At 39.9% G+C, this 20949-nt stretch overlaps 4 protein-coding genes across 4 annotated transcripts; 2 read left to right on the forward strand and 2 right to left on the reverse strand.

Moving 5' to 3' along the window:
• The first annotated feature begins 1574 nt into the window (after positions 1–1574).
• Positions 1575–8298, forward strand: LOC104440888 (cellulose synthase A catalytic subunit 8 [UDP-forming]). The gene is given in 13 exon segments (NM_001302716.1): positions 1575–1844; positions 2445–2521; positions 2712–2763; positions 2880–3021; positions 3637–3903; positions 4266–4611; positions 4754–4891; positions 5135–5260; positions 5343–5555; positions 5990–6248; positions 6334–6533; positions 6772–7125; positions 7413–8298. Coding segments are annotated over 13 exon segments (2937 nt in total). The 5' UTR covers positions 1575–1666; the 3' UTR covers positions 7998–8298.
• A 1094-nt stretch (positions 8299–9392) lies between these two features.
• On the forward strand, positions 9393–11129 carry LOC104440889 (SAP-like protein BP-73). The gene is made up of 4 exons (XM_039310680.1): positions 9393–9479; positions 9678–9715; positions 10002–10318; positions 10526–11129. The coding sequence occupies exons 1-4, from the start codon at positions 9393–9395 to the stop codon at positions 10870–10872; spliced, it is 789 nt and encodes a 262-aa protein (XP_039166614.1). The 3' UTR covers positions 10873–11129.
• Positions 11130–11257: 128 nt separating this feature from the next.
• LOC104440890 (60S ribosomal protein L11-1) lies at positions 11258–13481 on the reverse strand. Its single transcript, XM_010053877.3, has 5 exons — positions 13343–13481; positions 13130–13237; positions 12997–13039; positions 12510–12705; positions 11258–11777 (listed from the first exon to the last, which is right to left on the reverse strand). Exons 1-5 carry the CDS (start codon positions 13343–13345, stop codon positions 11579–11581), a joined length of 549 nt encoding a protein of 182 aa, XP_010052179.1. The 5' UTR covers positions 13346–13481; the 3' UTR covers positions 11258–11578.
• Positions 13482–16378: 2897 nt separating this feature from the next.
• Positions 16379–20517, reverse strand: LOC104440891. Its single transcript, XM_010053878.3, has 2 exons — positions 19155–20517; positions 16379–17135 (listed from the first exon to the last, which is right to left on the reverse strand). Exons 1-2 carry the CDS (start codon positions 19805–19807, stop codon positions 16919–16921), a joined length of 870 nt encoding a protein of 289 aa, XP_010052180.1. The 5' UTR covers positions 19808–20517; the 3' UTR covers positions 16379–16918.
• Between the last annotated feature and the right edge of the window lie 432 nt (positions 20518–20949).

The following is a 20949-nucleotide window of genomic DNA, read 5'->3' on the forward strand; positions in this document are numbered from 1 at the left end:
AATAAAATTGAGAAAAATCGGGATGTCACGCTTACGCCTTCTTTACTTTCAAATTTACATTAGATTTTTTCAAATGTTTGTTTTAAGCATATTTTAAATTTTTAATCCACTTTATATGAGATTGAATCTACAATCAATAGTAATTGCTTTCTTCATAATAGGAGTAGGGAAAAAAAGTTTCTTTTTTTTTTTCCATCATGTGCTTATATTTCATCAGTATTTAGATATGATATAAATAGAAATATGTTTGAGGTTGGATCGTGCTTCTGAGAATTTAACCTATTTTCATATTTTGATCAATTTTGCATTTCCATTTTTTATCAAGATTGGCTAGATAATTAAATTGAATTTTAATTTCGAAATTGAAATATAGCTTTGTTCAAAATATTTGACAAAACTAGGAAATTAATTGTGTGTTTATAAGCTGTCATAAATAGAAATATCTTGTGACTGAAAATATAGTGCCATAAATTAAAATTGACAACATTATCTAGGCAGAGTTATGGTAAGATAGATGATAAAATGATATTTTGTTGAGTGTGATGAAGTATTTGTTTTGTGAAATTCATCAAAAAAATTATGGGTAAGCCTGATTATAAAAGAAACAAGAATTTGAAGAGAGAGAGGGAGGGTAAGTTCACTAATGTTTTAAAAATCGGGTGAAAATAGGGCCGCCCTAAATTAGAATTGACAACATTTCTTAGGCAAAGTTAATGTAAGTTACATGAAAAAAAAAAAAAAAAGGATAGTTTGTTGGAAGTAATGGAGCATTTGTATTGTGAAATTCACGATAGAGCTAACAAAAATAAAGGTAGTTGGTGGGTTAACCTAGTTAAAAAAGAACAATAATTTGAAGAGAGAAGAGAGAGAGAGAGGAGGGGGAGAGCATTTCGATAAATTCACTAGAAAAAATGGGTGTTTTAGTATAAATGAGAGTGGAAATAGGGCCATCTAGGGAACGATCGATTGCCCCTGCACCCGGCCATCTGGAGAGTCTGATTTATACTTCTCTCCGGGCTGAAGGAGGGAAGGAAGAACAAACTCTTCAATCGGTTAGTCAGACTTTGATTTCGTGGGAGGGAATTGAGGTTGACAAGACCAAAGGAGCTAATGAACCACCTGCTGAAATTCTCGAGGAAGTTGAGAGGTTCCAGATTAGATCTTTACCAAACAAAAAAAAAAACTATTGCTTATGCTAAATTGGTCATTATAATAAGATTTTTAGAATACTCGTTGAGTATACTCAACTCAAGATATTATAAGTTTTCTCAATTGGTTTTTCTCCATTTCTTATGATCCGTCCACGAGCTTGGAGTCGCTTTTGAAGATGTAGCCAGCCCAACAGAACCGTTTCCTTCATCTTCCCGCGAAAGTTTCATGTCATCTCCCTCCTCTGCATCACGAACCAAACCTCTGCTCCCTCTCTCTCTCTCTCTCTCTGCTTCAACACAATGACACCAACATCGCACCCTCCTCACCTTCCCAACCACCGCCATACCATCTCCTTTAAGCATTCCGATGAGTCCCTGATCCACCGCCTTCTCACAGAGCCTTCCCGCTCTCCCTCTTCTCGTCTCACTTTCTCATATAAAGAAGTGAAAGAATACGAGGATACTCCACTTGGGTATCGCCAAGAACTCATTGGGTCGCGAGAAGATTGGCCAACATGATGGAATCTGGGGTTCCCCTGTGCAACACTTGCGGAGAGGCTGTTGGGGTTGATGAGAAAGGCGAGGTCTTCGTGGCTTGTCAAGAGTGCAACTTCGCCATTTGCAAGGCTTGTGTCGAATATGAGATTAAGGAAGGAAAAAAAGCGTGCTTGCGCTGTGGCACTCCATTTGAAGGTATTATATTGCTTTCTTGCTTTTTCTTCTTCTTCGTTTCTTTTTCTTTATTTTTTCTGAGGTTAGTTTTGATGGGACAAAACCATACTTTACTTATCGTTTTCCTCATTTTGTTTTATTTATGTATTCTAGGTGTTGTTTGTTAATTTTGTTAGGAGTGTTGCTCAGTCATGGCATTCTTGTTATCGTAAGACTTGAATGTTGCTCTGGGAGAGATCTCTTGGGTTGATTATGATGATGAAATGGGAAACTCTAATGGGTTAGGGAAGAATTTGTGACTGTGTTTGGTCTTAGGCCCTATTAATGTATCTATTGCAAGTTGCAATCAAGTCAAAGATCCATGTAAACTTTGTCTTCACTGATCGCTCCGATTTTCATCAACAAAACCGACAGACAGAACTTAAGAGGAAAGAAAATGCTCATCAATTTCTGCCTTCATGTTGGTAACTCTTTTGATGAGTTAATGTAGAAGCTTGAACTATCAGATGGCAATTATATATACACCAGTTGGAATGTGTTGTGTGTGATGTGATGGAGAGTATCAGCATTCCAAACATGACATGGTTTTAACTTATCTGCAATGGTTTCTTTTTTATTCAGCGAACTCGATGGCTGATGCTGAGAGAAATGAATTGGGAAGTCGATCGACAATGGCAGCTCAACTCAATGATCCTCAGGTATAAGCATTTTTTTGGCAGCTCTGGTCATTGTGTCTTCAACTTTTAGATGAGAGCAAATCAAATTGACTCTAATACCAGTTATGTGATGAGTGAATCATTTGCTTTTAGTAGCTTTAATTTATGCCCCCATCTTAGTTGGGTATAAAGGTTCAGAGTGCGAAGATTACATCTATTTTGGTTCTTGCAGGACACAGGGATTCATGCTAGACACATCAGCAGTGTTTCTACGTTGGATAGTGGTATGTACTTAGCTACTATAAAGGAAATTTTGATAGATATGTTTGATATGGTGCTTGTACAGATCTATTTAATGTCAATGTATTTGAAACTATCTTGTCTCATAACTTTCTTGAAGAATACAATGATGAGACTGGGAACCCTATCTGGAAGAATAGAGTGGAGAGCTGGAAGGACAAAAAGAATAAGAAGAAGAAGGCCCCGACGAAGGCTGAGAAAGAGGCTCAAGTTCCACCAGAGCAGCAGATGGAAGAGAAGCAGTGAGTACTAAGAAATCAGCGATGTTAATGAAAGAACAGATGTCATGTACAAGTTGGTGGAGATAAAGCATAATCTTAATAAGATCCGAAGGCTCCAAAAAGGATGATTAGTTCGGAATTAGGATTAAGGATTCTTAACAGCTTAAAAAATTTCATGATCTTTAGTTTAAACAGCAATCTTGGTCCATGAATAGACACTTTTTAAGTTAGTTTTTGAGTAGGATTTCTTGATTGATCATCATTGATTGGCAGAAATTGCTTCAAAGAAAACGCACAACATAGTTGTCGCTTGATTTTCGTTTATTATGTGGTTAATGTTGCCTGTATCAGCAATAGGATGGAGTGGGCCTAGTATATTAGCTATCTCTTATTTATGTTCGTTGTTCTTGTGACTGTCAGATTGGTGAGTGTTAGATCTAAATATAAAGTGTACTTTTACATAAAATTAGCTCCATGTTTTGATCTAGGAAGTTATTATCATGCTAACATGGTAACATCACTTCATAGTCCATTTAAATTTTTTTCTCATGCTTTCTGTAGATTTTGCTGATTCACTTCTTTTACAACTTTCGTAATAGATTAACAATTCCATGATTATGCCGGTTGCTTTTGCAGAATTGCTGATGCTTCAGAGCCACTCTCGACCGTTATTCCCATTGCCAAAAGCAAACTCGCACCATACCGAACCGTAATAATAATGCGATTGATCATTTTGGCACTTTTCTTCCATTACCGAGTGACACATCCAGTTGACAGCGCCTATCCATTGTGGCTTACATCCATCATATGTGAGATTTGGTTCGCATACTCATGGGTGTTGGATCAGTTCCCGAAGTGGTCTCCCGTGAATAGGATTACTCATGTTGACAGACTATCTGCAAGGTATGCATTTAACCCCCATAACAAAGAGATGTTCGTCAACTTCTTAAAGCCATTAAATTTAAACACTGGATCAAAATCAACACGCTTTGCTGATCATTCAATCTACAGAACAGTGTATCTCAAGGTTTATACTAGAAATTGGACTTCAAAAACATAGGTCTCTGTTGAATAGACAGTTTCAGCTTTTTTCTTGTTTTCAGATCATCCAGAGTCAAAGTTGATGAAGTCACAAAAATATCACCTGACTGTAATTTGGTGACTTTGTGAAGATAATCCTTAATTGCTTTTGTAAGATAGATATAGCTCTCAAACTTGATATTGAAAGTGAGATTTAGAATTTGTTTTGTTCATTCCCACAATAGGTATGAAAAAGAAGGTGAACCTTCAGAGCTTGCTGCTGTCGACTTCTTCGTGAGTACAGTCGATCCAATGAAAGAACCACCTTTGATCACTGCCAATACAGTGCTTTCCATCCTTGCTGTGGACTATCCTGTTGATAAAGTCTCTTGTTATCTTTCTGATGATGGTGCTGCGATGCTCTCATTCGAGTCTCTTGTTGAAACGGCCGACTTTGCAAGAAAGTGGGTACCTTTCTGCAAAAAGTATTCGATTGAGCCCCGTGCGCCTGAGTTCTACTTTTCTCAGAAGATTGACTACTTGAAGGATAAAATTCAGCCTTCTTTTGTGAAGGAACGAAGAGCAATGAAAGTAAGTTTCACCATGTTCCTGCTTTCGATAGTTTGATGGGGTCAATTCAAAGCTCAAAATATGAACAGAATGAACATAGTGTAACTTTGAATCGTATTTAATTAACTCTTTTCTTCATTTGGTATTTGATATGTGGCAACAGAGAGACTATGAGGAGTTCAAAGTTCGAGTTAATGCTTTGGTAGCAAAAGCGCAGAAAGCGCCGGAGGAAGGTTGGTCTATGCAGGATGGGACACCTTGGCCTGGAAATAACTCTCGTGACCACCCTGGAATGATTCAGGTGAAGCGACCTATTTCCGAATTTTGTCTCCTCTTTATCTTGTCTTGAACAATTTCAAGATAAGAAGTCAACCAAAAAAAAAATCATCTTCTCTTGGCATGGTAGATTTCTTGTTTAAGCAAATGATCAACGTTTGTAACTGTCTAAAAAGAGACTTTATTGTTCTTCTGTCAAATTCTTTCATAACTTGCTGTACAGTGTTAAAAATGGTTATTCTGAGACATAGCTGTTTTACCATTCAAGGTTTTCCTCGGAAGTAGTGGAGCCCACGACATCGAGGGAAATGAACTTCCTCGGCTGGTGTATGTTTCCAGAGAGAAGAGACCCGGTTTCCAACATCATAAAAAGGCCGGAGCGGAAAATGCTCTGGTATAGCAGTTTTTTCTGCTGATTACACTCTGCTTTTTAAATACCTTTCCAGTTACTTATGTTGAAAATCGTGAATAAACAGGTGAGAGTATCTGCAATTCTGACAAATGCTCCGTACATCCTCAACCTTGACTGCGATCATTATGTCAACTATAGTAATGCTGTTCGTGAAGCAATGTGCTTCCTGATGGATCCTCAAGTTGGTAGAAATTTGTGCTATGTGCAGTTCCCTCAGAGATTTGATGGTATCGATCGCAGTGATCGATATGCCAACCGAAATACCGTTTTCTTTGATGTGAGTTCTAAACGTTACTACTTTTCTAATTGATTTAATTAGCCAATTCTTATACGATGTCAATAGGCATTTGCTTGTATCTGCATTACTAAACCTAACTATCCACTAGTGAGCTATTCAGAAACCTCATACTTGTATAATATCATGTCACGTGTCTTGGGAAAATATTACATTTTAGGAGTCAGAATTTGAGAAAATAATTAATCACTTGAGCTTTGTTTTTAATCATTGTGAATGCTTCATTCTAAGATAGGACTCAGACTGACATTGCTTCTACACATTTAGGAGTTGAGTTTCGAGTTCATGACTGGTGTACACAATAGCCAAGATTAGTCAACTTAGTATGGGGGTCAAAATGCTTCGGAGCTTAGTTTCTATGGCATAACATGAACTCCAACGATGGTCCGATCACAACTCTTCTATTGTTTTATCAGGTTAACATGAAAGGGCTGGATGGAATCCAAGGACCAGTTTATGTCGGGACAGGATGTGTTTTCAATAGGCAAGCACTTTACGGATACGGACCCCCTTCTATGCCGAATTTACCAAAGCCCTCCTCATCATGCTCCTGGTGTGGCTGCTGCTCTTGTTGCTGCCCTTCAAAGAAGCCCACTAAAGATCTCTCAGAAGTTTACCGAGACTCAAAAAGGGAAGACCTAAATGCCGCCATCTTCAACCTTGGAGAGATTGACAGTAAGTAGAGAATCTAAATGTAACTGTATCTGTGAAAATCAAGTTGGTTTTTGCATGTCGATGCTTATTTGGCCTTCTCTGACAGATTATGATGAGCATGAGAGATCAATGCTGATCTCTCAGATGAGCTTTGAGAAAACTTTTGGCTTGTCCACTGTGTTTATTGAGTCAACGCTGTTGGCAAATGGAGGAGTTCCTGAATCTGCCCATCCGTCTATGCTGATCAAAGAAGCCATTCATGTCATTAGCTGTGGCTATGAAGAGAAGACCGCATGGGGCAAAGAGGTACTCGCATGGCATATCATGTCAATCTATCTCCTCATTTTGCGTCATGCTGCTTATTTTTCCTGCGCCTCACTAGCTAATTTGGCTATTTCTCAATTCCTTGTCAGAGGAACATATTCTCAATCATCTTGCATCATTCAAATTGCGACCTTTTTTGATTCTCTGGATCTTATATGCTTATACCCACCATTAAGTTTTGCCATTGATATTGACTTAAATCTATTTATTCGTTTTGCAGATCGGTTGGATATATGGCTCGGTTACTGAGGATATCTTAACAGGGTTCAAGATGCACTGCAGAGGATGGAGGTCGGTCTATTGCATGCCCTTAAGGCCTGCATTCAAGGGATCAGCGCCCATTAATTTGTCAGACAGACTGCACCAAGTTCTCCGATGGGCTCTGGGTTCCGTGGAAATATTCTTGAGTAGACATTGTCCACTTTGGTATGGATTTGGCGGAGGCCGCCTCAAGTGGCTTCAAAGATTGGCGTACATAAACACCATCGTTTATCCATTCACATCCCTCCCTCTTGTCGCTTATTGCACAATTCCTGCGATCTGCCTCCTTACTGGAAAGTTCATCATTCCAACGGTAATTTATCTCACTCAACCTCTTGAAAGACTCCTTAAAATGTGGTTTCTGTAACAAGCGTCTTGAACACGTTCCCATGGATTTGAGAAGTAGAAGGAATCTGTGCATGAAAAATAACCATGAGCTAAACAAAAGGACACACAACCGCGTCGGTTCGGTGCAAGTATCTTTCACTCTCTTCCCGTCACTGTCTCACCTGTATCTTCTAGCTTGTTAAGTCAGCAACCTTATCAGAAGTTGATTGATACATTACATGTATTTAATGACCTGACAAATTTTTATTTCAGCTTTCCAACTTGGCAAGCGTGCTATTTCTTGGTCTTTTCCTCTCCATCATCGTCACAAGTGTGCTCGAGCTGCGATGGAGTGGCGTGAGCATTGAGGACTGGTGGCGTAACGAGCAGTTCTGGGTGATTGGAGGTGTCTCAGCCCATCTCTTTGCCGTCTTCCAAGGATTCCTGAAGATGTTAGCTGGCCTAGACACCAACTTCACCGTCACTACCAAAGCAGCCGACGACGCGGAGTTTGGTGAGCTCTACATGATCAAGTGGACGACGCTGCTGATACCCCCGACCACTCTTCTCATCGTGAACATGGTGGGTGTCGTTGCCGGGTTCTCCGATGCGCTGAACAAAGGTTATGAGGCGTGGGGACCCCTCTTTGGCAAGGTCTTCTTTGCATTCTGGGTGATTCTTCATCTCTATCCATTCCTGAAAGGTCTCATGGGTAGGCAGAACAGGACTCCGACCATTGTGGTTCTCTGGTCGGTGCTTCTGGCTTCTGTCTTCTCTCTCGTCTGGGTGAAGATCGATCCGTTCGTGAGCAAATCCGATGCTGACCTCTCCCAGAGCTGCAGTTCTATAGATTGTTGAATTGTCGCGAGTGTTGGCTTGTGTTTATCAAGGATCTCAAGCTGTTTTTGCAGTTTTGCGCCTCTTGAAGATTGGGAAATACCGAGTTTATGATGTTGGAAATTTGCTAAAGAAAGGGTGATTATTGTATTCATGAATTGATATGTAGAGGTGAGACATTTTTTCTCACTATCCCAAAAATTCCTGGCTTTGTGTACTTGTAAAATGGTACGAGAAAGAAAGAGTTTTCCCTGTATTTCTTGAACAATTAACATTAGAATGTGCGATGCATGGAATCAAAATCTATTTTTCTCTCTATTTTAACTATATGTCACATTCAAATTTACTTTCGTTGCTTTTATATTCCTTCTTTTGACTAATCAAGGGGAATACCAAATTTTCTCCACCAATCATATATTAAATAATATTAGGAATACAAGTTAAGTCACAGAATGTTGAGTTTTACCCCCACTTAAATCTAAATAGGCTATTTGGCTCATTTTCAGTCATTTCACGTTAAACATGAAAGGGTTTGGATCGCCTCATGCAGAAAAATTTACAATTTTTTATCTTACATAAAAGTGTCGATTCTTGACACAACATGGAAATACAAACCCAATATGAGACAAAGTTATTCAAGAAAACTTGTGCCTCGAAAAATCAAAATTGACATGACTTGACATCTTCCGAGACATACATTTTACCAAAAATTGTACGTCATCCTCATGAAACAATTTGGTGGCAACATGAAATATAACAGAACATGAGGACGTATTATATGATTCCCTGTCTACACGTTTTATCGCAATCCAAACACGCCACCAGTTTTATTGTGTAGGTATATAGAGAGTGATATGCCACAGGACGTGCAAATCGTGACATTTCCTATGTATTTAAAGATTCTAGAGGTCAGTTATTATGTAAAAGTCCCACTTCAAATTTTGTAATGGGGGGGACCGGTTGATCCCATCTAGCCAGTTCGCAAGACCTCTATGTTCACACGACAACTCACGCAATGGCTGCTCAGAAGATAGATCGGTGATCCACAAATCAACCAACTTTTCGGCCAGTTATAACCTAATTTCGAGTTTCTTCTAATGAGGAGCGAAGGCATAGCTCGTCCGTATAACATGCTATCAACTTTGTCATGTTCTTGGTGACTTGACATGAAAGACTGATCAGCCTAGAGATTCAAGATAAACGGTAGAGAGCAACTTGGGAAAGATGTGGTTGAGATTCGAAGAGAATGCCCATACATGCCTTGCCCTCACATTTGAAAGATGTGGTCCAAATATGTTCCGTCCGATAGAAGCGGACAGCAACAGCCACAAACAGAAGCGTCGCCACTGAGAACAGACGAGTAATACTGAGTGCATGTAGAGCGAATCAAGAAAATCTCAACTCCATGACCCAGCGATGGATGCAGTAATGTTGAACCTGCGTTCTGGCGTCATCGTCCAGTTTCCTGCCTCAGTAGCTTCCATCAAGCAGCAACAACTCAAGGTCAAAACCGCTTTTTTTCACCTAAAGGTAACAAATTCAACCAAACCTGTCCTTGAAGTTCTAGTTTCGTGTATTCTCGATTTCTATAGTCCCGGTTCCAGTTTTCCTGCAATCTCAGTTCTTTTTATCGGTGCATCGATAGCTTCATAGCGAGAGGAATGTCTTCGAAGAACGAGATGGATGTTTTAAATATTGCAGATCACAGCGTGGATCACTCTTAATCAGCAACTCAATATGTTCTTAAATTCACTAGGACTAGAAAAGCAATTGACTATCTTCCACAAGGTTTCAACATTTAGAACAAGACATTTCATAGAATACCCAGTAAAGTCGCAACCCCTATCTGTCTATACACCTTGAAATCTCAAAGAAAATTGGTAGTCCAATTTCTTGCGTGTTAAAATGCAAGCTTCTCCAGCTCTTTTTATTTTGGACCGTAATAGGTTACCTTCGCCATTTTTTATCCTAGTTTTAGTGCTTGGCATCAAAACTTAGAAACTAAGAGGTCATTTCTTGATGCAGCCTGTTGAATTTGGCAGAGAATGCACATTTTACTTCAGTCTTTAGGCCAAGAAATGAGCATACCGAGACAAGTCCTAATGGAATTAGAAGAAGCCAATCAACAAAAAGGGATGATGTGCCGGAGATCTCCCCTTCCTCCAACGAAAATGTTAGTTCTGTCAAACAGGAAGAGATAATCTCTCTGTTCAGACGGATACAATCTTCGATCTCAAATGAGTCGGTGAGTACTGAGAAGGAAGGGACCGACCCGAATCAGGATAAACCTGCGGCCGAATCGGTCTTGGAGATCATTCGCCGATCAAGGAAGCAAGCCAAAGGTAACGCTTACAGTGACTGATCTACAAAACTTGTGTATGGTATTAGTCCAATTCCAGTATGGAAATGCATAACTGCAGTCTTCTCTCTTGCCTCTCTCGCGATCTCACTTGATTTCAATGAGAAATCCTGGCCCTTCATGCTCGAAATGAAACAAAAAATAGTTCCTCTGTCATCTTCTATTTTATTAATTGTGATTATTCGGGCAGAAAAAGTCTCATTAAAAGGAGGCAACAAGCAAAAGCCAAGGAGAAGGAGCTTCCCTAAGAAAGAAGAGGATGAAGAACACATTTCCTCACCAGTGACCGACATCAAGTTAACAAGGCCACCATCCAATTTTGTCAAGAAATCTCCAATCCCATTTCCATCGGCTCCAAAGGGAAAGGAAGGCCAGTGGAAGGAGGCATCGCCAGCCTCAGCCGGGAGCAATGACTCCACTTCACGGAAAATAGAAGAGATGAAACTTCAAGAGCTCAAGGAGTTGGCTAAATCTAGAGGTGTTAGGAGCTATTCAAGGCTAAAGAAGAACGAACTTGTGGAGCTACTGAGATCCTGAAGCACCAACTCCAGTAACAGAACCAATCTCACTCTTAAAACCATTAAAGGAGATGATAATCACCATTCGATAGTTGACTGTGGATGCAATTGAGCCTCCCCTTTGTTCCTTCTTGTACACCCGAGATTACACTTCCTCACATAATTCCATAGTCTGTAAATTCAGGGTCCTTGATAGGTAAAACTTGCACAATTCTTAGCTGTAAGAGCGACTTCTGTTATCTATAATGAATTGTTGGTTATTTTCAATTTAGTCAATTCTTGTTTTCATTTAATTGTTGGATATTTTTATATTATGAAGCACCACCTTCCCATTCAGATTAAGAGATATCTATCTCCAGAAATACCTCAAATGCGACCTCTCAAATAATTCCACAGATTCTCTGTAATCCGAACAGCATTGGTACATGGTATTTCGTTAATTATTTGAAGGGTGACACTTCAGCTGAAGGGACTACTTATACATACTTTCACAGGGCAGAAGTGGCATGAAAGGGCAAAAATAAAATCTGACACACACCGTTTGCTAAGAATATGAAAAGACCAAAAGGTAGTCTACATGAGAGTCTAACAATAAATTATCAGAACCTCCACCTATAATCCATCTCAAACAACCCTACAGAGGACATATAGATCCCAATACAAAAGTATTACCAGGTAAGAAACAGTTAAAAAAAACCCAACAAATCCTTCAACATACGGTATCCCTAACCCGTGATGTTTTGAGACTTGTTAAGGATCACACCTTCATACTTAACTTGGAACCATTTCATGGCATCCTCTTTTGTAACCCTGTGCCGAATTCCAACACGAGATTTGCATCTCCTCCTGCGACCAACACGGTACCCAGGGCGCTCCAAGACCACATAGAAGTCCATGCCATAAATACCGGTTGAAGGGTCATACCTAAAAAGAGAATAAATCATTTTCAGACAAAATAACAACACAGTTTCAGGGGGAAAATCACACCATGAATATCATAAACACAGTTTCAGGGGGAAAATGACACCACTAATATCATAAATTTTGAATGACCTTCACTTTGGCACCATAACTTTTCAATAGATCATTTGAGTGTCACAACTTTTGAAAAACAGTCATTTTGGAGCGATTACTTAAGTGCCATAACTTTAACAACCATTTACCACTTGACAGCACTTATGGTAAATGGTTTTTAAAAGTTATAGCACTCAAGTAAACGATCGAAGAGTTATAGCACCAAAATGACCGTTCTCAAAAGTCTTGACACTTAAAGTAATCAATTCGAAAGCTATGGCATTGCTTTACAAAGTCATGGCACTTGCAGTGGCTTTATCAGTACAATCCAAAATGGAGAAACACTAATTGTACAATGTGAAATTTCTATAACATTGTCCATCCTTTTAGTCCATAGACTTTGTACAACAGCAACCCTAGAACCCACATATTAGCATTCAGAACCAAACATCCCAGATATTGTATTAGAATGTAGAGAAGCCCATAACATCAATACAAATGACAACATGTAAGTTTTCACTTTATGACAGAAAAAGAAAGTTTACAAATTTTTCCTATCACGCAAGACCAAGCAACAAAGGAGGAATCTTTGTTCGAAACTACACAAGTGCAGAGAAACAGAAGGAGCACACACAAACTTACTTGATTCCAAGATCGATGTGCTCCTGAATGCCGAACCCGAAACAGCCAGTGTCACTGAAGTTCCTCCTCAAGAGCTCATATTCCTTCACCTTCAAACCACTCTCGAGCAGCTGCATCGCCTTCTCTCCCCTCACCGTGACATAGCAAGCAATCTTCTCGTTACGCCTAATCCCGAATGACCTCACCGTGTACCTCGCTGTCGAAATCAATTAACTCAGTAACAAAAAAAAACTACTCATTGTTCTTTTCATTGACAGCGACTCGATCTTGTCTGTGATTGCACGACCGCTTCCGTGGATTCAAATTTTTTTCCAGAATCTTAAATTCCCCTAGTATAACCATAATTCAATTTGCTATGCTATGTTGTTTCCATCGATTTCAAACCCGCAGGAACATGAAAAAGGACAACACTTTACGAATCAAAACGAGAACCCATTTTCCATAGAACCATACACAGTAGCAAGAGGTCTGCAGAGGGACTCCTGACCTTTGGAAAAGACGGGACTCTGGCCGCTGAGCTGCTCCAAGACCTGAAAAAACAGATGGGTCTCCTGTTGGGTCGGCAGGAAAACGAGGGTACAAAGGAATGGAGAAAACCGGGAGGCAGAGAGAGGGTGTACCTTGGCCGCGCGGGTGAGGCGATCGCCGCTCTCGCCGACGGAGATGTTGAGGACCAGCTTCTGGACTTTGATCTCCCGCATCGGGTTGGACAGCTTCTTCTCCGACGCCTGCAATTCCCCATGCCATCAGTACCCATCACAACCTCAACACACACAGCACAGCACAAGCACAAGCACAGAAGAGAGAGAAAGTAGAGAGAGAGAGAGAGAGACCATGACGGTGCAGAACAGGGAGCAAGCAGGAGTGGCGATCGGGGATGGAAGGAAGGAAGGAGCAAGCTAGGGTTTTTAGCTGGCGCGTGGGCCGTCGGGCGGGTCAGAACGGACCGGGTTATCCTGATGACCCGACCCGGGATTGGTGCGTTGGGTTGACCCGCTCATCGCTTTAAGCTCTATCTAATCGATGAACGTGGTCAGACTTTTTTTTTTTTTTTTTGGAGTCAAGGCTTTGCCTTTCGTTCATCAACCAAGGAAAGGATAACATAGAGCTTGAGTTTCTAAACATAAAAAGATTTCTAAATAGGAGGAGGCAAATTCAAAATTCAATTTGATAGGAGGATTTTCTCTCGATGGGCTTTCGCAATCCAATCTGCTACTTCATTTGTTTCATATAGGCTATGAACCAAATCAATAGAAGTAGACCAAGTTGGCCAGGAAGCATTGTCATATGGTTTCCATACCCTTAATTGGGACGTTTGGTCCGAACGTAACTATGATTCAATTTGAGTGAGTTCATCATCATCAACACCACTAAATCATATGCAAGTTTGAATAAAGTCCAAGTTATCTTGCACCAAGCACATCGGTCAAACCTACAATGCAAAACTAGAATTTTCTAAGATTGGAGAGTAATTGGATGGATTTGAACTTATGACCGATAGGGTTTCAAAATTACAGAGCAGTAACTTATATTCAATTTGGCATACCACCTCAAATGTGCTTATAAGGCGTAAGTTATAACTACTTGAAGCCCTCTTTCCTTTTTCTTTTTGAATTATCAATGTTGAGAATTGACTGAACTCAACAAGAAGGTTCTATTGTCCGAAACAAATTTTTAGAAATTCCTCTTTAAAAGTATTACAATAGGTGAACTTATCTTATGTTGTACATGTGTCAATCCAATGTAATCTACATTGTTATATATAATAATAATAAAAAAGACCCCTTTTTAGATATTTCAAATCATTTTCTTTTGTTTTCAAACATTCTCAAATACTTATTTTATGAATGCTGTAGCCATGTGCAAATGAATAAACTAACAGTTCTATTAATATCGAAACATGTAATCAACAATTTCATTTCATATTAGTTCTAGCAAAAAAAAAAAAAAAAACATTCATTTCATATGATTATTCAAATGTTTCATAATTAATTTTTTTTTGCTAATCCTACAAATATCAATTTTTCGCAAACATTTGCCAATCCAAAATAAATGAAGTCAGTATCAACAGAAGTATTTATGAGGAGTTTCCAAGTGACTAGAAGGATCACACCCCTATGGCTCTTCAATTGCCAAGACAGATTCAAATTAGCCTTTTAAATAGAAAAATGAAGAAGAATGATAATGATGTGTTTGTTTGGAATTAAATTAATTTTTTTTTTTTTGCTTTTCATTGTTTCAACCACAATTTTAAATATTGTCCAATTTTCAGAAAAAAAATGAAAAAATATATATGAATTTATGTTTTAATATTTGTATATTGTGAAATTTTAAGTATTTAGGGTTGAAAAAAAAATCAAAGTACATCCACTGCGTCCATTGTAAAATTTAGATTAAACAAAAGGTAAAAATTTATCCAAACAGATAATAGATTGTTTAACATCAATGATACAATCCATGGCCTATTTATAGGCACCGAACTAAATTAGAAAATATCATATTCAATATACAACATAATGAATATAGAACTTGACCATGTACAAGGTTACAATAAATCAACAAAGATTACATTAATGAATTAAAATCCCAAAATATCTTATGGTATCTACAAGCATCCCTTCAAATTCAAGGTGAATTTTCACATTTATGGTTGGTTCATTTTAACCGCCAATGCAATATGCTATGGTCATTTCAGAGCCAACTAAAGTGTAAGAGCCAATTAAGTGCAAGAGATCACCTTATTTTGATGCACAAAGTTTCAAATCAACTTAAGTTAGTCGTGTACTTTTTTATTTTTTATGAATAACTTCTATCATGTTATTGGTCCATTTTATTCTTGACATGCTATCTACGTGTCCATGCACACATATATATGAAATAAAAGCACTAGAAATCCCTAAACTTTTGCATATTAGGTCCCTAATATCATTTTCTTAAAAAAATTGGATCCCTAGGCTAAAGGTGTGATCGATTCCCGCAGGTCGGATATTCCCACCCTGAAATTGAGAGCAGCCTATTGGTTTCTAGCTACGAAATCAAACCACTAGTTTAGTCTAGCTCTCGAGTGGGTCCATGGAACTGGCCGAGGAGGCGGGGAAAGGGAAGGAGGGGCAGGCGTCATCAGGTGGGGTGAGCAGAGGTGAGAGGGCGAGAAAAGGGATAGGGATGAGTACAGCAACGATAAGGTGGAGCGGGAGAGTGAGGCGTGGTGGTGGAAGGGAGAGGGAGAGGGAGAGAGCAAGAGGGGGGGAAGGGCAAAGCATGGCTTGTCAGGTAGCATGAGTAGAAGAGAAGAGAGGGTCCCAGATGAGTACTGTACTGCATAATGAGGTGGAGCAGGAGTGGAGTGGAGGCATGGTTGTGGAGGGTGGGTGAGGGGAGGGAGAGTGAAAGGGAGAGGTGGGGAGAAGGTCAGCATCTCTCTAGAGAGAGAGAGAGAGAGAGAGAGAGAGCACCTTGGGGAGTGAGAGAATTTGCGGGGTACATGAAAAGACATTATGTGGGGAGGACGAGAGACAGAAAGTTTAGGATTTTTTTCAATGTAGCAGCATCAATAATTCCATACCTATTCACCAATTCCAATAAATTGGAATTAAGAACCCGACCGCTCCCTAGAAGATCCAACGGGAACCACTGATTCGAGATCAATTCAGTTCGCTTTTGGGGGATTCTGCTAAAAATAAGGGTTATTTCAGTTGTTCCTTTAAAAGATATTTAAAAAGACAGTTATTTCTCAGATATTTAATCCTCTATGCAAAATGAGAAATTTTGCCAGGACTGAGATCTTTGCTACAGAAAGTCAACAGAAAAACTCAAGCAAGATTGCAAGTTCTGTACTTGCTTTCATGTACGGGGGGGGAGGGTTGTGGTTCCAAAGTCCAAATTATCACAACATTGCGTGTCCACGAAAAAATGCAGCAACCATAGTTTGATGAAGGACGGACGTTTACATATAAATTCAGACAAAAAGCAGTTTGAAAGGTAAAAAGGCTGCGTTCCAAATTGTCGTAAATCTGTCGATGATCCTGTAAAGAACTGCAATATCTACAGATGGCGTATGAACAGACAAAAGTAACAAGGCAAATCCATGAGGAGACGATGTATCAAGTTGTAAGCAGCAACTTTCCAGTTTTTCGTGAATCAAGGCATTGTTGTCGAGCTCCCCCTGCAAAATGTAAGAAATTTCAAGAGTATACCAACCCAGATCACCGCAATCATATCATGTCGATCAAGGGAGTCGATCCATGTTGCAATTCTGATGTTCGGAAGCTGCGGAAGAAATCGCGGAGAAATTGCTGAGACTAACGATAGCTCGGTCCGTGCCGTGACCCCAGAAGCAGCACCGTGTGGTGACAAGTATAGATATCCAAGAATGTAAAGAATCTCTCTACGATCACCCACACCACCTCCTAGAACATATTTACACGGAAGAACCATGGGAGCACAAAAGCTATCACCAGACACGCCATCAGGAAATTACAAAACGGTTGTCCCCGCCAACACCCTCCTCTTTCTGGCGAGTTAATATTGGGAAGAGTAAGTCTTCTTTCGTTCCACTCCTCCATAAATCTAGTATCTCCGATGCCGGAGATATTTTGGGCAGTTTCACCACAAATTTCACAGAACCTGCAGTGAGGAAAAAGTCATTGATGAAGGATGAATTCTAAAGCAATTTACCCTTCATAAACCTTGAAGTACAAGCAATATGTTCCGCTATTGAACCAAAAGGATAGTTCGAGTCTATGAGATAAAATGCAAAAGCTTGATTTACAAGCACACATGAACTGCACACTTCATCTGGAATCTCTTGGACACATGGAAACAAACACTTCTTCTCTGTCTCTTTCATAGAGAAAAACTTTTTCTGTATTTTTGGCAAATTGTGATCATGCACACTTCATCAGGAATCTCTAAGGCATGTGCAGGTCTCCTAAAATTAGGAACCAGGATTATCCAGAAGTAGATATAAATGACGTAAATAACAAGCAGTAGCTACTACTATAAAATGCACTAATCCAGAAGAAGAGCAATAAAGTATTTCATTTCTTGAATATACAACTTTTACTGACTGCAATTTAGTACCATCTCAATAGTGACTTGAAAAAAAACACTACAAACAAAATAAAAGATTGTAAAAAGCAAAGACTCCCAGAAATAGCCAAGTGTACTGGCTAGCACATCTAAGTGCAGAGAATACCTAACATTAGAAATTGCAACAACCAAACTGCTACAGTAGGGAGCCTAATTAAAAGAGTAGCCTGTCCTACTAGATACCCACATCAATTACAGCATCTCATATCGACTGCTATATTGGACCAAAACATCAGTAGCCATTCAAAGTAGCAAACAGATCCTTTAAGGAAATGGTGCCGTGGCCGCATGGTTAGCCCCATAACTCGAGGAGTTGAATTGTCAAAGAGAAGCAGTTATGTGTCCTCACATGTCAAATCCATATTATTGACAGTCCTACTTGCTCCAACTATACTTTAACTTAATCCCAAAGAATAAAACAAAAACAAAAATAATAGAAAACAATTGACCATCCCAGTTCATAACAAAGCATGCACATGCTCTTAATATTGTGGCCAAATATATTGTGTTCTTAGAAGAACCAGATCCTGGAAAGTCTTCACTAATGCCGCTTTGTCAGGGCATCATGAGAAGACTCTAGAAATATTCGATGGTGTAAGGTGATCTCTTATCTCCAGTATGGTCAGTAGATGTGCAGTAACTATAGCTAAGGATAAGAACGTTTATGTTACTCAATTTACCATGTAACTTGGGCAAAAACCCCCTTTATCTAACTCTACTGCTACCAAATCATCAACTCCTTACCATGCTAAGCTCTAATCTCCAGTATGGTCAGTAGATCTGCGATGCGTTTATCTAAGGATAAGAATGTCTATGTTACTCAATTCAGCACCATGTAATTTGGGCAAATACCCCTTTTAGTCTCACCGAATGGAATAACAGCTATTTCATAAGACAGTGGCGCAAAAGTGAACCTAATCTACCTCCTACTGCTACCATGTCATCGACTACTTACCATGCTAAGCTCCTATTCGGCAATTTTACAATGCGTACTGCAATGTCTGTCTATTTGTTATAGTGCTCTAATCGAAAAACAAACAAAAACACCATCCAATCTCATAATGTTACCCTTGGTGATTTCAGAAACAAGTTTCTAGCACTGCAGGCTGAATTGCAAGCTGAAAAAGCCAACCATAGAAAGATGGTTTAAGTAACCCCAAAAGTTAAATCAAAATCTCCTTCCCATGTCCCTGCCTTCTCCTCCTTCATCTCCACCTCCACCTTGAGTCCAATTAAAAATTCACAAGTAGCTGAGAAAGTAGTCAAAATGCTAAAATAATGATAATATATATCCGTGTGCATACATGGATAATAACTTGAAGAGCCCATTCGAAAGAAACCTTCAATCCGACATATGAGATTTCCAATGGGAAAAATCAAATGACACTCTTTTAAACAGGCATTTTAACCATCAGATAAAGAGATGCAGCGTGGACTACACAACAGCAACCAGAATGGATAAATTCAATTCCAGACATAACAACATATCATTTCAGAAGACGACTCAATGAAAAATTGAAATGTTCAATCACAGCTCGAAAATTAAATTAATACCTATTCCCTTTCAGTTTAAACCATGCCTCGGCACAGTGACTGTGCGCAATCCCAAGCTCATCTTTGCACCCACATCCGAGCTGAATCAATTCCATACTCGACGTCTCAGAAGTCATATCATCATCCATCGTCATCCCCGGAATAGCATCCACCGATTGCTCAGAAGTCAGATGACAAATCCTGCAAACTCTCTCCCCTTCGCCGCTTTCGCCGCGGCCACCACCAACATTACTGCACTGGACATCAATCAGATACGAATCATCCCCTTTTGCAGAGACATTCTTCTTTAAATCCTCCTCCACTACCTTCTCGGACTTCAATTCTCCGCCCTCCTTTGCTTCCGATCCTTGATCGACACCGTCCTTCTCAGAACTTCTGCTCGTCCCTTGATCACCCATTTGCCCAAATGACCCATCACTTCTCTCTTGATGAACCACAATGGTATTATCAGACACTTCGACGGGAACCCCGCTTGAACCCAAATCACTGCTTCGATTCTCCGATTGCCCGACTCGCGCACTTGTCATGGGACCATCCTCTAAATCAATCACAACATCAGCCTCACCGACCGAATGCTCAGAATGCTCCCTCGTCCCAGAATCAGCCTGATTCAAGCCTCCACCAGTTTCCAGATCACGTCTCGTCTGATCCATCACGCCACACACACTCACACACCAAACAACGACTCGAACCTATGAACAGTCTTCCCTCAATGAAATAAGCACAACGCCACCGAATAAAGCCAGCAACATTAGGAATGCACTCACAGATCCATACCCACATCTACCAAACACCCTCTTCCGCCCTGTACACCAGTTTTCTCGGAACGGATCCAAGAAGAAGCAATTCAACGCAGCAGAGACAGAGCGAGGGAGATACAGAGATGGAGACGAAGATTTGGAATCTTTCGCTGGTCCAGAAGGAGAAAGTCAATGAAGTCCCGAAGCTGTCACCGACCTCCACCAATTACTCCTCCCCTCACGTCTGCCCGCATTGCTCCCATCACGCAAGCTCCCAGGAAAAGGGCATATCATTATCTCCTAGGAAAACGAATAAAAAACCAATATCTGGAGGAAAACAAGACGTGGGTCGGGCTGCAATCCAACCAAACCCACGCCACGCCACGCCACGCCCCCCCTGCTGCTTCCCTCTCCCCCTCCAACCTCACGCCCCCGGGAGAAGAACGTACGCTGATGACATGTGAAAGAGAGAGAGAGAGAGAGAGAGATCACGGATATATAGGGAGCAGGAAGGAGGAGGAGGAGCTGATATTCACGTAATCATTTTCATGGCGGGGCAGGGCGCAGAGCCGGACAAGGAAAGAGTCGATTTTTCAGGATTCAGATCGAAATCCAGCGCGTGTTGTTGAATGACATGCTGTTGTTATATTATCCCCTTCCTTCTTTTTTCTTTTTTTTTCTTTTTTAAGGTCAAATTTCACATTTTGTATATTCGTGCCATGTCTCTTCTCTTGGTGTACCTTTTTTTTTTTTTTGCATATTTTTTTTTTATTATATTCGTTTTTTATTTATACCTCGAATAGATGGAAACGTTAATCTACCACTCACGAATCGTCGAGAAGGAATCGGATGGTGCAATGGTCAAAAATGCACGCGAATGTAATGTGACGAGTGAGATCGTGCATCATGTATAGTGAAGCTTTATAGAAATACGTCGGTGACATGGTGATTACATGGAGTAATGTGATTCAAAAACGTGTCGCATGGGGTTTGGGCATCTCATTCGATCATATGAGATACAGAAGCAACCTTACTTTATAATTTAATAAATAAAT

Source organism: Eucalyptus grandis, chromosome 4, assembly GCF_016545825.1.
Source record: "Eucalyptus grandis isolate ANBG69807.140 chromosome 4, ASM1654582v1, whole genome shotgun sequence".
Lineage (NCBI taxonomy): Eukaryota > Viridiplantae > Streptophyta > Magnoliopsida > Myrtales > Myrtaceae > Eucalyptus > Eucalyptus grandis.